Source organism: Eubalaena glacialis, chromosome 12 (genome assembly GCF_028564815.1).
Source record: "Eubalaena glacialis isolate mEubGla1 chromosome 12, mEubGla1.1.hap2.+ XY, whole genome shotgun sequence".
NCBI classification, from domain to species: Eukaryota; Metazoa; Chordata; class Mammalia; order Artiodactyla; family Balaenidae; genus Eubalaena; species Eubalaena glacialis.
In genome coordinates, this window is record NC_083727.1 from 38,342,981 (window position 1) to 38,361,972 (window position 18,992).

Genomic DNA, 18,992 nt, shown 5'->3' on the forward strand with positions numbered 1-18,992 from the left:
ATCCAGCAAATGATTGGTTTATTGAAAAAGACAAAATATGTGACTAAATTAGTTTAACTAGGTATAAACACTCTAGGTACCACCAAAGGTGTATTAAGAATACCCGTGGAACTAAAACACTTATTGTTCTCTTGCAATTATACTTTTGTGGTCTAAATGCATATATTGCTCATAAGTCGTCACTTCTTTATGGCCAAATGCACTCTATTTACAGAAACTATCAAAGGATTTCATAGAAACCGAGAAGCCACAGATTTCCTCATTTAAGATAAAATCAGTTCACTGTGTAAGCAGGACATGATACAGAAAAATGTTCTATAATGAGTTACTGCACTCTTTCATTGTCCAACTCTAGCTATTAAATTTAATGGTTTTGTCTGGTCAGACATCTTTTGCCACACACCAGAGATATTTCTCCCTGCATGCTTTCTACTTAGCGGAGATAAACTCAAGTTAGGCTAAGTAAAGAGAGCTGTATATGGAAATGACATAGCATCCTTTTTTTTTTCTTCATTCATTCAACAAATATTTCTAGAAAGTATACTGTTCCAGGTGTACTGAACAAGACTAAGTTCCTGTTCCCATGAAATTAGAGCCGCACAATAGAAAAAGAAACAACAACAAGAACAAAACTAAATAATGCCAAATAATTCTGTGAGGGATCAATAAAGCAGTGTAAAGTGATGGAGTGCAAAGAAGGGAGTGGAAACTATGAGATGATAAAGCAGGAGAAGGTCATGCTTGAGCTGAAATCTGAGTGAAATGAGGAAACAAACCAGGTGAGGATTTACAGGAAGCGAGGAAAACTTAAGAGCTTGAACTTAGAAACTAATTTGGCTGAGTTCCCATTCTTCCAGGAAATCCTTCCACCTTTCAACCCTTAAATGACAGGCTACAAAGGAAATTATTTTGAATACACTTGATAAAATTTATAAGAGGCTGTTACTACTTTTTATAATCTGCTTTCAAGATAAAATGGTATCAGGGCTAATTTCATGATACTTAAATACGTATAAATCTAACTGGTCAGCAAACAGGCAATATCTATGAAATTCATATTATTCAAAGAATGGTTTATGATAAATAGCTATGCAATTCTTAATGTGCAATAATAAATTAAAAATAACAAAGTTAACAGACTTTAATCTGTTATATGTATTATTTAATATTTTTTTACGTAAGAAATTATCTATAACCCATTGGTAATTGTAATTTTAACTGTTTTTAATATTCCATATATATCCAAAAAATTTCTGTTTAAAATTCAGTATACACACAACAGTATTCCTAACTACACTGTTACATAATTCTGAACCTTGATTTAAGCTAGGATAAATGAAACTTAAACTAATTCTATTGCAGTCACAACACCCACAATGTCGAACCATTTTTAGAAATTTAAAGTATGATTACTCTGACAGCACCTGTACTAGCCAGCTACATGTGACCTATTCCAGGTAATTAGTCTCCCAGTTACCCTATTGGGTTTTACAGAGAATTATGGCCAGCATACATGGCAACAATAGCTCAGACTGACAATGATGTAATATAATCTTATGTGTTATTATTAAAATTTTTAAATGTTCAACTTGCATAAATATTATAAGACAGGGCGTATACTAATTATATTTCCCTTCAAACTCTTCACCTCTGATTCAAATGTAATGACAGGTAATTTGGCACTGAGGCAGAATAAATGCTCGATTTTCCTGTGAGCACCATACAGGACTGTGATTCTCAAAAGAGAAGGAAATGGTTAGGAAGGCATCTCTATGGTCACATGTACTCTGATAAATATTGCCCTGCAACGTTTCAGGAGGCCGACTAATTGAATAAATTGCAACGCATCACTGCAGTCAAAACGCAAACTGACTTTGAGAGCTGGAGGCTACATTTTACTAAATTATTTTCAAACACCCCAACATATTGGGAATATGTAACAAAAGAACAAATAGAATAAACTGTAGAATTACATCCTTTCATATTTTCTCCCTATTGGAAGTTTTCATTCAGAATTGAATATTCCTATTAGCAGCATTTTATTAAACCTATAATTAGTGATTCTAGTTTTTCCTCTAGGGACATTACGTTTGTAATTTGACAAAAGAAAACACTATTATTAAAGAAAGCTTGATATATCTAAAAGCTTACTTTTTTATTTCAAAGTGTTTAAAAATTTTATAAGGCCCCAATAAATGCATTTTGCCAACACTATAAAGATAAGATATGCCAACACCATGTGGACAAAGGACACAGGCTATAACTAAAGTATTATTCTTCATTTGTGAGAGTCTTAGCCTTAAAGAAGTAATTAAGGAAATCTAGATTTTGCAAGGCATTAATGATAATTACTAAGAAACATCTTCAAAACCCCACAACTTGACTGGGAAAGAGCACGTTCTGCCCATGGAACTCATTTAAAGGAGTAATTAAGTCATCACCTTAAATCTAACATTCTGTCACAAATTTATGATAGTTGAGTTCAACCCATTCTTTTACCAATGTAGGCAAATTATGAAGAATATGAGATGTACACTGTACCTTTAAAACAAAAACAAATTTAAATAATAGATATTCTCAATTTTCCGGTTTCACAGTGACCTTTGTGATTTATAACTTTTTTCACTGCACCTCATAAATTTTAAAAAATCTAACAATTTAGTTTAATAAGTACTGAAGTACTGTTTAATAAGTACCCAACAATTTAACATTACAAATAATTATGGATTAACCCTTAGCAACCATTTGAAAAAAAATAATGCACATGAATGAAGGAAAAAATAATATGCTTTATTTTGTTCTTAAAAAACCACAATTATTCACTAATAATATATGTGTGCCTGTTGGGAGCCGTGCAACTTCTTAAACCTTGGAATCAGATTAGACACCACCAGCCTTATAGTACATTCCACACTGATTTTCCCATGGTACTTGCTTTTTACCACAGGAACAACTGAAAATCCAGCTTCTCAAAACCATGACATCGTCAAAAGGAATTACTCTGTTCTCATGTTAAATCTGAACAACCTGGAGGTGGTAGTTTGTGTGGTATCTCATAGGTGTTGAGCATCACTATTTCCCTTGAAAATTTTGTCCAAAAATCTAGGGTGTTCCTGTGAGTTCCCTGTGGTGTCCTGGGGTGCCTCAACACGCATGCTATTTTATCCTAGGGTTTCTTATTTCCACGGCATAATATTAATATATATTAAAAGTTTACTTGAAAAGTTCATTTGAAGTACTGAAATAAATGCACTAAAATATCTGTTAAAATCTTTTCTACAATTCTGTCTCTATTGAGGAGTTTTCACAAAATCCCTTCACACTCTACAAAACTTTTTACATACGTTACTTTGTACAGGTTGAAGGAATAAAAAAAAAAAAATCCAAGTACTACCTGGTGGTACCTGAGTCAAAGAAGTAGGACTAAGGATTCAGTCCAGTCATGCTAAGTGACTTCGAGTTTGTTTACAGTAGCCTGATTATTCCATTTATCTCCCTTCAATTTCCAGTTCATTTTATCTTAATTCATCATCTGTATCAATGGAGACTAACTCTTCTTTCTCTTCAGTATTAAAGCTGTCCTGTAACCGGAGATCATTCTTACCACTCTCCAAACTAAATGACCCTATTCCCCTTTAATCTTCACTCACAGTTTCTACTTCTCATTCCTTTAATTACGTGTTTCTCCTTTTAAGATTACCCTTAATATCACCAAATTTCTTCAACATAATGGATCCTCAAAGAGAATTCGCTAGATATAATAGTAAAATTATAGAATGCAGCTCTATGAGATTGACTGAAAAAAATGATTATGAAAGACTTCTGTAAGCCAGTGAAGTATCTTACCATTTACATGGGTTATAAATATGAAAAGTTCTTATGTCAGAATATTTTGCTGTTTAGAAACAATCGTATGGAAAATGTTTGGCCCATCCTAGTTAGGAGTATCATTGTGAAAATTCTTGCATTTTTAAATATCTATGAAAAATATAGAGTGGTAAACAAAAAGAATAGCAATGAGACATACTTGTTGGCCTTTTGCAAAGCTGACCTTAACTATTTAATACATTTCTTATGGACACCTTTTAGAGTCACAAACAAATATCAAGCAGCACTGTTCCTTATACTTCAAGCATGTTTACCAGAAACTTTTATTTTAGCTTGTCTTCTAATCACAGTACATTTCTTTCCTCGGGGAGGGGGGGGTAGGGGGGAATCACCTGCTTTTATTTTTTTTTCTTTAATATACTTAGGAGTCAAAATTCTAATTACACTAATTCACACAGATTAATGAATATTTTGTTTTAACGCATATGTGATTTTCAAGCATCAACTAATGTTCCAATGTTAACTGTGTAAAAATCAAAGACAGCATACTTTGTTTGATGTATAAATGTGATCAATGTTTTAGGAAGCAACTGTGTAACAAGGGTAGAATCAGAAAACCAGGCTACTGCAAGCTACACAGTACACAACTGCAACACAGCCTGTACAGCCAAAAAAAATTATTTCTACTAGATTAAGAATATTCCTATTTAAATAATAATTTCATATGCATTATAACTCTGCCTAAAAGGATTTCATGTCTGGGGAAGTACTACCATATTGACTGTTTAAACATAAAGGATTATTAAGAAAAAGTACCACATGACCAATATCCCTAAATGCCACTCCAAAGGCTGCAAACTGGCAGGCCACAGACAATGACTGGCCTTCAGTTTGGCCTTCACTTCTTATGGCTTTTTCCAGCAGTATTCCTTTATGTGACCTGCCTGGCCCACAGCAATTTTGAGTTTGTGATCAACATTCATCACCTACCCTACTTTGAAACGAAGTCTAGGCTTCCAAGTGTCATAAACATTCTGGAACTGGAATGCCTGAAAAGTTGTGGAAAAGTGAGACGTTATTTACAGCTGGCATCCAGAATAATTTCTACTCCTTTTTATGTAATGCACATGCATAGTTCAACTCCTCTATGTTTTACCTTATCTGTACCATTTTTTCCTGTTTTAGTAAAAACAACAAAAATCCTTCATTCATTCATGTTTAATGCTATCTCATTCAATGAATATCTACTTCTTGATGCCACAAAAATAGAAAGATCCAAAGGAAATTGAATTATAAGTGGATGACAAATCAGATTAAAGATAGCAGTCCTCCACCATCCCATTCTAATAGTCCTTATTCCTACGGTATGCTTACTATGTGTGTCAGTGCTTTATCAGTGTCATTTCAACTAATCCCCACATAACCTTATCCCAATATCAGTATGTCACCAGGGACACTGATGCCTAAAGAAATATCTGACCTGCTTGAAACCAAGTAAGTGGTACAACTTGTATTTAACATCAGATCTCTCTGACCTCCCCCAAGAATAAATTTAAAATATAATTTTTATTTTCTAAGGCTATCCCCAAAAACTTGGAGTCCCCGTTAAACTTCAAAGAATTTTAAAATCTAAATCACAGAGACACATTCCAAAAGTTGGGGTTCGTATACAACATGACCTGTGCATGCTGATTTTTCAATATTTCAACTACTTTAAACTTTAGGTTTCAATTTATGAAGTGGAAACCTTCATGTCATTGTTATTCCCAACATCATGAGTATTATCATTAAAATACATTTAAAATATCATTAAAATAGCAGACATTTTAAAAGATAAAGTCAGCTTGCTTTTGGATTTATTTTCTTTTAACGTGGTAATCTGTAATTTAATAATATAGGAACAACTTCAGCAGTCCTTTCAAAGACAATCCCATTTAGTGTAAGTTAAAACTGTTAATAGAGTTCAATTAATAATCAATATATAGAAATTTTATACTTAAAGGCTTATTGAGTGAGTTCTACCAGAGAACAATTGGACTTTAAATTCAAAGAAAGGAGTTTCTATCTGTTCATGTGAAATCCCAGGGGAAAGCAGATACTTTATAGATAAAACTAAAATTTCACTGCAGTTTGATTATAAATTTGAAATTTCAGATATTCCCAAAACACCTATAAAAATATTCATAATACATAATAGACATACTTACATAAATTTCCCTTCTCCTGAATCTGAAAATTCTAGATTTGGTAGTTTAGAATCAACATAATAAAATTGCTATCCTTTGTTTTAATTAATCAAATGTAGTCATCCTAGTGAGCAGTGTATATACAGAAACATTGGTTTTAAATGAACATTTATTGTTTTGGGGTGCGCGAGGACAGGGGATTCAGAGCATTGCCTAAACGTGCTCCAGAGACGGGCGCAAATCACAGCCATCAGCGTGTACACCAGAGATGGGCATGAAATGCTAAGGCTGCTGCTGCAGCCACCAAGAAGCCTGTGTGCAAGCATAGGTCACTAGCCACACCTCCCCTCCCGGGAGCCAGGGTCAACTGCCAGGGTCCCGTGATCCAGGGACAACTTCCCCAGGAGAACACAGGGAATGCCTGAGGCTGTTGCAACGTCACGCCGGCCTCTGCCATCACAGGCTCGCACCGCATTCCGTACCACTCCCTCTCCCTGGCCTGAGTGAGCCAGAGCCCCTGAATCAGCCGCTCCTTTAACCCCGTCCGGTCTGGGTGAAGAACAAATGCCCTCAGGTGACCTACACGCAGAGGCGGGGCCAAATCCAAAGCTGAACCCCAGGAGCTGTGCGAACAAAGAAGAGAAAGGGAAATCTCTCCCAGCAGCCTCAGGAGCAGCAGATTAAATCTCCACAATCAATGTGATGTATGCTGCATCTGTGGAGTACCTGAATAGACAACAAATCATCCCAAATTGAGGCGGTGGACTTTGGGAGCAACTGGAGACTTGCGGTTTGCTGTATGCAACTGACTAGTTTCTGATTTATATGTTTATGTTAGTTTTTAGCGCTGGTTATCATTCGTGGATTTGTTTATTGGTTTTGTTGCACTCTTCTTTTTTTTTCCTTTCTTTTTTTTCTCCCTTCCTTCTGAGCCATGTGGCTGACAGGGTCTGGATGCTCCAACCAGGTGTCAGGCCTGAGCCTCTGAGGTGGGACAGCTGAGTTCAGGACACTGGACCACCAGAGACCTCCTGGCCCCACGTAATGTCAATCAGTGAGAGCTCTCCCAGAGATCTCCGTCTCAACATTAAGGCCCAGCTCCATTCGACAACCAGCAAGATCCAGTGCTGCACACCCCATGTCAAACAACTATCAAGACAGGAAAACAAGCCCAACCATTAGCAGAGAGGCTGCCTAAAATAATATTAAATTCACAGAAACCAAAAAAAACACCACCGGACTCAGTCCTGCCCACCAGAAAGACAAGATCAAGCCTCAACCACCAGAACACAGGCACCAGTCCCCTCCACCAGGAAGCCTACACACCCAATGAACCAACCTTACCCACTAGGGGCAGACACAAAAAACAACGGGAACTACGAACATGCAGTCTGTGAAAAGGAGACCTCAAATACAGTAAGTTAAACAAAATGAGAAGACAGAGAAACACACAGCAGATGAAAGAGCAAGGTAAAAACCCACCAGACCAAACAAATGAAGAGGAAATAGGCAGTCTACCTGAAAAAGAATTCAGAGTAATGATAGTAAAGATGATCCAAAATCTTGGAAATAGAATGGAGAAAATACAAAAATGTTTAACAAGGACCTACAAGAACTAAACAGCAAACAAACAGTGATGAACAACACAATAAATGAAATTAAAAATTCTCTAGAAGGAATCAATAGCAGGATAACTGAGGCAGAAAAATGGATAAGTGACCTGGAAGATAAAATAGTGGAAATAACTACTGCAGAGCAGAATAAAGAAAAAAGAATGAAAAGAATTGAGGGCAGTCTTGGAGACCTCTGGGACAACATTAAATGCACCAACATTCGAATTATAGGGGTCCCAGAAGAAGAAGAGAAAAAGAAAGGGACGGAGAAAATATTTGAAGAGATTATAGTTGAAAACTTCCATAGAATGGGAAAGGAAATAGTCACTCAAGTCCAGGAAGCACAGAGAGTCCCATACAGGATAAAGCCAAGGAGAAACACATCAAGACACATATTAAACAAACTATCAAAAATTAAATACAAAGAATAAATATTAAAAGCAGCAAGGGAAAAGCAAAAAATAACGTACAAGGGAATCCCCGTAAGGTTAACAGCTGATCTTTCAGCAGAAACTCTGCAATCCAGAAGGCAGTGGCACGATATATTTAAAGTGATGAAAGGGAAAAACCTACAACCAAGATTACTCTACCCAAAAAGGACCTCATTCAGATTTGACAGAGAAATTAAAGCCTTTACAGAAAAGCACAAGCTAAGAGAATTCAGCACAACCAAACCAGCTTTAAAACAAATGCTAGGGGCTTCCTTGGTGGCACAGTGGTTGAGAGTCTGCCTGCTAATGCGGGGGACACGGGTTCGAGCCCTGGTCTGGGAAGATCCCACATGCCGCGGAGTGGCTAGCCCGTGAGCCACAACTGCTGAGCCTGCATGTCTGGAGCCTATGCTCCGCAGCGAGAAAGGCTGCGATGGTGAGAGGCCCGCGCACCGCGATGAAGAGTGGCCCCCGCTTGCCACAACTAGAGAAAGCCCTAGCACAGAAATGAAGACCCAACATAGCAATCAATCAATCAATCAATAAATCTTCAAAAAAAAAAAAAAAGCTAAAGGAACTTCTCTAGGCAGGAAACATAACAGAAGGAAAAGACCTAAAATAACAAACCCAAAACAATTAAGAAAATGGTAATAGGAACATACATATCGATAACTACCTTAAATGGAAATGGATTAAATGCTCCCACCAAAAGACACAGACTGGCTGAATGGATACAAAAACAAGACCCATATATATGCTGCCTACAAGAGACTCACTTCAGACCTAAGGATCATACAGACTGAAAGTGAGGGTAAGGAAAAAGATATTCCATGCAAATGGAAATCAAAAGAAAGCTGGAGTAGCAATTCTAATATCAGACAAAACAGACTTTAAAATAAAGACTATTACAAGAGACAAAGAAGGACACTACATAATGATCAAGGGATCAATCCAAGAAGAAGATAAAACAACTGTAAATATTTATGCACCCAACATAGGAGCACCTCAATAAATAAAGCAAATGTTAACAGCCATAAAAGGGGAAATTGACAGTAACACAATAATAGTAGGGGACTTTAACACCCCGCTTTCACCAATGGACAGATCATCCAAAATGGTAATAAATAAGGAAACACAAGCTTTAAATGATACATTAAACAAGGTGGACTTGATATTTATAGGACATTCCATCCAAAAACAATGGAATACACTTTCTTCTCAAGTGCTCATGGAACATTCTTCAGGACAGATCGTATCTTGGGTCACAAATCAAGCCTTGGTAAATTTAAAAAAATTGAAATCGTATCAAGTATGTTTTCCGACCACAACGCTATGAGACTAGATATCAATTACAGGAAAAAAACTGTAAAAAATACAAACACATGGAGGATAAACAATACGCTACTAAATAACGAAGAGTTCACTGAAGAAATCAAAGAGAAAATGAAAAAATACTTAGAAACAAATGACAATGAAAACCCGACAACCCAAAACCTGTGGGATGCAGCAAAGCAGTTCTAAGAGGGAAGTTTATAGCAATACAATCCTACCTCAAGAAACATGAAAAATCTCAAATAAACAACCTAACCTTACACCTATAGCAATTAAAGAAAGAAGAACAAAAAACCCCCAAAGTTAGCAGAAGGAAAGAAATCATAAAGATCAGATCAGAAATAAATGAAAAAGAAATGAAGGAAATGATAGCAAAGATCAATAAAACTAAAAGTTGGTTCTTTGAGAAGATATACAAAATTGATAAGCCATTAGCCAGACTCATCAAGAAAAAAAGGGAGAAGACTCAAACAACAGAATTAGAAATGATAAAGGAGAAGTAACAACTAACACTGCAGAAATACAAAGGATCATGAGAGATTACTACAAGCAACTATACGCCAATAAAATGGACAACCTGGAAGAAATGGACAAATTCTTAGAAAAGCACAACCTCCCGAAACTGAACCAGGAAGAAACAGAAAATATGAACAGACCAATCACAAGCACTGAAATTGAGACTGTGAATAAAAATCTTCCACCAAACATAAGCGCAGGACCAGATGGCTTCACAGGCGAATTCTATCAAACATTTAGAGAAGAGCTAACACCTATCCTTCTCAAATTCTTACAAAACATAGCAGAGGGAGGAACACTCCCAAAGTCATTCTAAAAGGCCACCATCACCCTGATACCAAAACCAGACAAAGATGTCACAAAAAAAGAAAACTACAGGCCAATACCACTGATGAACACAGATGCAAAAATCCTCAAAAAAAATACTAGCAAACAGAATCCAGCAGCACATTAAAAGGATCATACACCATGCATTCCTGGGATAAACCATACATCATGGTTTATCCTAGGAATGCAAGTATTCTTCAATATACGCAAATCAATCAATGTGATAAACCATATTAACAAACCTAAGGAGAAAAACCATATGATCATCTCAATAGATGCAGAAAAGCTTTCGAAAAAATTCAACACCTATTGATGATAAAAACCCTCCAGAAGGTAGGCATAGAGGGAACTTACCTCAACATAATAAAGGCCATATGTGACAAACCCACAGCCAACATTGTTCCCAATGGTGAAAACCTGAAACCATTTCCACTAAGATCAGGAACAAGACAAGGTTGCCCACTCTCACCACTATTATTCAACATAGTTTTGGAAGTCTTAGCCACAGCAATAAGAGAAGGAAAAGAAATAAAATGAATCCAAATCAGAAAAGAAGAAGTAAAACTGTCACTGGTTGTAGATGACATGATACTATACATAGAGAATCCTAGCAATGCTACCAGAAAACCAGTAGAGCTAATCAATGAATTTGGTAGAGTAGCAGGATACAAAATTAATGCACAGAAATCTCTTGCATTCCTATACACTAGTGATGAAAAATCTGAAAGAGAAATTAAGGAAACACTCCCATTTACCACTGCAACCAAAAGAATAAAATACCTAGGAATAAACCTACCTAAGGAGACAAAAGACCTGTTTGCAGAAAACTATAAGACACTGATGAAAGATATTAAAGATGATACAAACAGATGGAGAGATATACCACGTTCTTGGATTGGAAGAATCAACATTGTGAAAATGAGTTTACTACCCGAAGCAATCTACAAATTCAGTGCAATTGCTATCAAACTACCAATGGCATTTTTCACAAAACTAGAACAAAAATTTCACAATTTGTATGGAAACACAAAAGACCCCAAATAGCCAAAGCAATCTTGAGAAAGAAAAACAGAGGTGGAGGAATCAGGCTCCCTGACTTCAGACTATACTACAAAGCTACAGTAATCAAGACAGTATGGTAGTGGCATAAAAACAGAAATATAGATCAATGGAACAGGATAGAAAGCCCGGAGATAAACCCACAAACATGCGGTCACCTTATCTTTGATAAAGGAGGCAAGAATATACAATGGAGAAAAGATAACCTCTTCAATAAGTGGTGCTGGGAAAACTGGACAGCTACACGTAAAAGAATGAACTTAGAACACTCCCTAACACCATACACAATAATAAACTCAAAATGGATTCGAGACCTAAATGTAAGGCCAGACACTATAAAACTCTTAGAGGAAAACATAGGCAGAACACTCCGTGACATAAATCATAGCAAGATCCTTTCTGACCCACTTCTTAGAGAAATGGGAATAAAAACAAAAATAAACAAACGGGACCTAATGAAACTTAAAAGCTTTTGCACAGCAAAGGAAACCATAAACAAGATGAAAAGACAACCCTCAGAATGGGAGAAAATATTTGCAAACGAAACAACTGACAAAGGATTAATCTCCAAAATTTACAAGCAGCTCATGCAGCTCAAGATCAAAAAAACAAACAACCCAATCCAAAAGTGGACACAAGACCTAAATAGACATTTCTCCAAAGAAGATATACAGATTTCCAACAAACACATGAAAGGATGCTCAGCATCAGTAATCATTAGAGAAATGCAAATCAAAACTCCAATGAGGTATCACCTTACACCAGTCAGAATGGCCACCATCAAAAATCTACAAACAATAAATGCTGGAGAGGGTGTGGAGAAAAGGGAACCCTCTTGCACTGTTGGTGGGAATGTGAATTGATACAGACACTATGGAGAACAGTATGGAGGTTCCTTAAAAAACTAAAAATAGAACTACCATATGACCCAGTAATCCCATTATTGGGCATATACCCTGAGAAAACCATAATTCAAATAGAGTCATGTACCACAATGTTCATTGCAGCTCTATTTACAATAGCCAGGACATGGAAGCAACCTAAGTGTCCATCAACAGAAGAATGCATAAAGAAGATGTGGCACATATATACAATAGAATATTACTCAGCCAGAAAAGGAAACAAAATTGAGTTATTTGGGGATAGGTGGATGGACCTAGAGTCTGTCATACAGAGTGAAGTAAGTCAGAAAGAGAAAAACAATACCGTATGCTAACACATATGTATGGAATCTAAAAAAAAAAAAAAAAAATTGGTTCTGAAGAACCTAGAGGCATGACAGGAATAAAGACTCAGAGGTAGAGAATGGACTTGAGGACACAGGGAGGGGGAAGGGTAAGTTGAGACCAAGTGAGAGAGTGGCATTGACATATATACACTACCAAATATAAAATAGCTTGTGGGAAGCAGCCACACAGCACAGGGAGATCAGCTCGGTGCTCTGTGACCACCTAGAGAGTTGGGATAGGGATGGTGGGAGGGAGACGTATGAGGGAGGGGATATGGGGATATATATACGTATAGCTGATTCACTTTGTTATACAGCAGCAACTAACACAACAACGTAAAGCAATTGTACTCCAATAAAGATGTTAATAAATAAATAAATAAATAAATGAACATTTAATTTGTACATAAATTAGAAATGTATTCAGAGGCTCAGTTTAATGTATATGCATATATACAGCATATAACATATATTGACACATATATTTCATGTGAGAAAAATCATTATTCCCAAATATAGTTGTTTCAAAAGGAAACCTGAATATATTTTACTGGTAGAATTACTCTTGTACCCTATTGATAGTTTGCAATACAGCAAGTGCACTTGGGAGCGATTTGGTCTTGGCTTGAGTGTGAGAGTGGCGTTGAGAATAGATGGCTGCTCTTAGTGCTTAGCATGAAAGATGAGAGACTGCTGTGTAGATAAATCAAGGGGTTATTTTTCCTACCCTACAGCTCTGTCCCTTTTTCACTGGAGATCACCGTGCCCAAATGAACAGATTTCCCACTAGGTATATTATCTTGAAGGAAGACTCTTCTCGTGATTGTATTCTGATGGGATATGCAATCTAGTGTTTATGCCCCCTTCCTCCCTGCCAAGTCCCAACTCCCATGATGGCTTCAAAATGAAGTAGTAAGAGAGAAGAGGAGGAGGAGAAACACTGGCTGGCTGAGGAGCACTGAATACTCTCCCACCATTGTCAAGGCCTTGGTTTAGTATTTGCAGCTTCAGAGTCTGGTCAGCTATATTGCATGGCCAGGTTTGTCTATATCTTTCTTGCATAGGCACAATTTGCTATTGAAAATATCTAACTACAATTTGAGGTAAATATAGCCTCTTGCTCTTGGGTTTCTGAGGTCACTTCAAACCCTGTTTCTTAGTTCCTCAGTTTTGATGATTTCACTGTTCTGAGACCAACAGCTGAGTTCACTATTCAAACTGGACATGACTCAGTTTCTTCCATCCATTTCATTGCCAAATACATGCAACTCTCTAGTGCAGGCATTTCAAGGAACTGGCAAAAACAATGTACAATATAAGTCGCTACAATAAATATTAATTGATTTGGGTTTGAGTGTCCCTGAGTGGTTTTACCACATCCTGTAACAATCAAAAAACGCTTCCTTCAGATAGGACACTAGATGATTAATACATAAGGATGTCCATCCACCATTGTCTGTATACAATGGAATTAAGACAAATTAAACAAACTTCTGAAGGTCTCTGTTACTCTGAACCTTGCTATATCTTCTAGCAAAGGTGAAGTCCTTCCACATTATTAAGCTTAATGGATAAACAAATTATGGAAATATCTACAGGGGAAACTGAATTAGGAGTGAGTAATTGAGTAAAAGATAATAATCTACAATATCCTTGCATCTTAATTACCCTAAAATCTATGGAGCATACACATGTGTGTCAAGATTGACATCTATGTCATCTCAATTAATCCCCATCAAAACCCTATGAGGTACATACCAATAACCTTATTTCAAAGATAAGCAAACTGATGCTTAAGATCAAGTAAGTGGGATATACGCTCAGGTCTCTATGACCCCCAAAGTGTATGCTTCTTTCAAACACAGGGTTGGGTACTTACTATAATAGCTATTAAAGTTGTATCTGATGAGCTAATTCTATGTAATGTGAGGATTTGCCAAGTAGGAGAGAGTTCTGGACTAAAAATGCTCAATGGAATTAAGTTTTGTTTTGCCCAACCAGACAGGTATTTCATGCTCTTGTATGTCAAAGAGAATTAAATGTCAAATGGCTTAGTTTTGAGGTTAAATCCAGAGATGCTCTGCATGTGTGGATAGGGAGAGGATAAAATAGTGAATGTTATCAGTTAAAGTTGAGTGCCTAACTTCACCCTACTCATGTCAGAACTTTAGAGATTTTACAATTTCAACTTGTTTCATTCCATTTTTCAGTGGGGTTGGGGCTACCTTGTGTCCCTCCCCAATTCTTCTGTTAAAGCTCTAACCCCGTATCTCAGAGTATGACTGTATTTAAATATTGTGCCTTTAAAGAGATGATTAAATTAAATGAGGCTGTTAAAGAGGGGCCTAGTCCAATCTGATTGGTATCCTTACAAAAAGAAGAGATTAGGACACACAGACACCAGGGATAGCTGTGCACAGAGAAAAAAGACCAGGTGAAGAGGCAGCAAAACAGTAGCCATCTGCAAGCCAAGGAGAGAGGTTTCAGAGGAAACCAAGCCTGCTGGCACCTTAAAGTTATAGCCTCCAGAATTGCTAGAAAATAAATCTCTGCAGTTTAAGCCACTCAGTCCTTAGATTCTGTTCTGGAAGCCCTAGGAAACTAATACAAGTAGAAAAAAATAGCTCAATATTCATACTGGATTCTGTGCAGGAATTTTGATATGCAAGCTTTTGTGCAAAACTACAAATGTAGGCAGGTTGAGTAAATGTGAACACAAACGGACCACTTTCATCTCTAATTAAATGCGTTCTCAATGCTTATCTCACTTTACAATGGTAGGCAGGTCATATGCATTCACATAAAAAAAGTAACTACCAGAAGGAAATCACAGCTTAAAAAGAAAGAATCTCCCATACACCCATTAGTTTAATTTCCATGTACATTAATGAGATCAACATAAAAAATAAATAAATAATCGCAAGAGGCTGAATGCTAGAGCCACTAATGGGGAAAGTTTGAAAAGCATACAGACACAATCAAGAATGGAGTAAATAAGACCCTTAAGGGAGAATACTCAATAAACTCATCCAATTTTATGTCAGGAACACTTGGCCCTTCACCGAGATGTCAGTTATGAGAAAATGAGGTTTCTGATTTCAACAATGGCTCCCTAGGTCAGTGTAAAAACAACTTCACCAATCTCTCAAAAAGAAAACAATAGTTATACTTCTTATGCAATCACTTATTTCATTTATGAACAATGTCAGACAAAAATGTATCACACATGCAAGAAAAGAAAAAGCAAAGTAAAACTAGTTTAACTTTTTTGAATGGCTTTTAAAAACCCTTAATAGATAATCAAACTATCTGTATCAGGGATATATATATATTTATATATATATATATACATACACACACACACACACACAAATATCTCCATAAAAAAATATACTTTACTTTTTGGAAACACCTCCCACCCTACCCCATAGACAATTCAATTCCCAGTTGCTGCTCAGTATACATGCCAGGAATACCTGCATGTTTTGCTACTGCTTTAGTCAATCCATCATTACTTCTCATGTTGCCTAAGTTCCCTACTTCCACTTCTGCATTCTCCACAGCGCAGTCAAGACATCTTCTAAAATGTAAACTGGAATTCTTTCACTTTCTGGATTAGAGCCTTCCAATAATTTTCTCTTTGATTTAAGGTACGATTCCAACTCTTTCCAATGGTCTACAATGTCCTATGGGATCTGCCTGTACCTTGAAAATTCATTCCACGCTGATTCGCTGACCCCATGCTTTGCCAGATACACTGGATTTCTTTTGGTCCCTAAACCAATGCATTAGTGTTCTCGAACTTGCTATTTCCTTTGCCTGGCACGCTTTTCTCCCAAATCACTATATGGTTGACTACTCATGTTTCATCGTAAAGGTCACATTTTCAGAAAAGTGTCCCTTGAGTACCCAAGATAAAGTAGTCCTTAACTGTCAGGACTGGCATCACCCTGTTAATTTTGTTATAGCATTTTTCACTCAAATTATCTTGCTCATGTATTTATCTTGAATTGCATATTTTCTCTCCTCTCTCAAGAATGAGAGACCTTGTATATCTTCCTCACTGCTGAAATTCTGGTACCTAGAGCAGTTTCTGGTACAGAGAAGGTGTATAGTAAATATTGAGGCACTCGGGAATCATGGATCCCAACCCTAAATCCTGCGTCTTCTGCTCTGGAAAAAGCTGTATAAATTAGAAAAAAAATACCAAAACGAAAACAAAAACAAAAAACAAACATGAAGTCCATTCCCTTTAATGCTCTCCCTTATACCTTAGTCATCCATCAGGATCCAGTGATCTACTTCCTCTTCTCTGGTCCCTTAGTCCCTCTAAATTTCTAAAATTAAGTATTTCTCCCAAATAGAAACCCCTAGCTCACAATGCACTTGTTGTCAAAAACAGCCTTTTACCTCTACCCAAAAGCAACTCAACCTCCCTTCACTCCATTTGGCCATCAGATTTGACGTAACGTTTAAGAAAGGCAGGACCTAGTATCATTTTTTTCTTTCTTTCCCTGCCTTCCCAATATTTGCATTCTGGGCTTCTTATTGTTGCTAGGGCCTTGTTCAAAGGACCTTAAGGTGCAATTTAAAACTAAAGGCACATACGGTAATATGAAATGAGTTCATGCCATTTTATCTTTTCATTTATGCCCATTTCCTTGTACACTTTAAAATATCAGATTTAATAATCTTCCATTCACTACCCATCAATTACTTGCTTCTCTATTATCCTCATATATCAGTTCCCCAAATTCAGAAGCTGTAACATAATCTGCTTCTTACTTTCCTTCAAATTGTTTTTTTCCATTTATCTCCATCATGCAACTGCTAAATCGTATCAAAATTGCCTCTCTGACACAACAAAGCAAAAAGGACAGCAGATATTATGTCTATGCTTTCATCATTGATACATAAGACTCATGTTACTGCTATTTCCTGATTTCCCCAATTATAAATTCCAAGGGCCACCTTCATCAATTTGTTCACTCTGTCATTCAGTGAACATTTCTTGAGCAATCTTCTGGGCACCCTGCTAGATGTTGGGATAGCCAAGACAAAGCAAAAACAAAAAACAAAGTCCATATTTTCAAAAATATGTCACACCCTTGCAGCTTAAATTCAAATGGCTTCTAATCTAGAAAAAATCAGCAGTTTTGAAATGCCAGAACTCATAACTCACCATGCAGTTTCCACTTTTTTCTTATGCCTGAAGCTCATCATGCAGTTTCCACTTTTTGCTTGCCTGCCATGGACAAGGTATTATACATAAATTATTTATGGTTCTGATTAAAAATCACATATCCATGAATCTCTCCCAGTTAATACTTGTATGACTAAAACACTGTCACAAGTCATTGGGGATATTTACTTTTATGTGAATTTACAACAGTATATTTCTAGTTTTTGTATAATTATTATCCAACAGATATTATTTGTATATTATAATCTGATAATATTTTCAGTTAAGGATATGATTTACAAATTATCAAGATAATTTACCACATCAGTAGAGTAAAAAGGAAGAATCATATGATTATTTCAATAGGTGCCGAAAAATCACCTGGTAACATTCAATACCTAAATCATGCTAAAAACTTTTAAAATACTAGGAATATAAGGGAACTTCTTCAATATGATACAGGATATCTACAAAAACATGTATAAATAATACCATATTTAATGGTGAAATATTGAATGCTTTCCCTCTGAGGTTGGAAACATGACAAGAATATGCAATATTGCCACATCTACTTAACATTATGCTGAAGGTACTAGCCAGTGTAGTAAGAAAAAGAAATATAAAACACAAGGATTTTAAACAAAAAGCAAAACTAATTTTATTTGCAAAAGAATCTATGAACAATTAAACTAAATGAATTTAACAAGTTCACTGGAAACAAGGTCAAAGTACAAAAATAACGGAAATATTTATATTCCAGAAACAAATTATTAGGAAATTAAGGGAAAATACCAAAATAAAAATACCCCAAGTGTCAAACACTTGGGAAATAAGTGTAATGGAATATTATAAGAGTATAAAAATGACAATTACAAAATGATTACTGCAGGAAATTATAGAAGACTTAAAAATAGAGAAATATAACGTTCATAAATCAGGATAATCAAGAACATTAATTATCTCTTGATTGATCTATAAATTCAATGCAGTCCCAATTAAAATGTCAGTTGTTTTGTTTTTATTGTAGCTGCAGTTCTTGTTAATGTGGAAATTGAAGATCTAATTCTAAAATTGATGTGGAGATTCAAAGTATCTAGAGTTCCACTGAAATCTTTAAAGAGCAACATAAAGCTGCAGGACTTACACTACCAGACTTCAAGACTTACCAAGAAGCTACATTAATTATGTAGTGTGGTCTTGGTGCAAGGATTAACAATTAGACCACTGGAGCAGGATAGAGAGACTAGAAGTTGACCTTTACATTTACAGTCACCTATAATTATGCCAAAA

General features: G+C 36.2%; 1 protein-coding gene across 3 annotated transcripts in view; it reads right to left on the minus strand.

The window, feature by feature from the left end:
* The window catches only part of NKAIN2 (sodium/potassium transporting ATPase interacting 2), a 992,732-nt gene that overhangs the window by 625,553 nt on the left and 348,187 nt on the right, over positions 1 to 18,992 (minus strand). Inside the window, exon 2 of one of the 3 annotated variants that reach the window (XM_061207110.1) lies at positions 17,703 to 17,765. The exons of the other annotated variants lie outside the window; for them this stretch is intronic. Within the exon in view, the coding sequence (XP_061063093.1) occupies positions 17,703 to 17,705 (3 nt within the window). The 5' untranslated portion in view covers positions 17,706 to 17,765. The remainder of the gene's footprint in view (positions 1 to 17,702; positions 17,766 to 18,992) is intronic. 3 annotated transcript variants of the gene reach the window in all.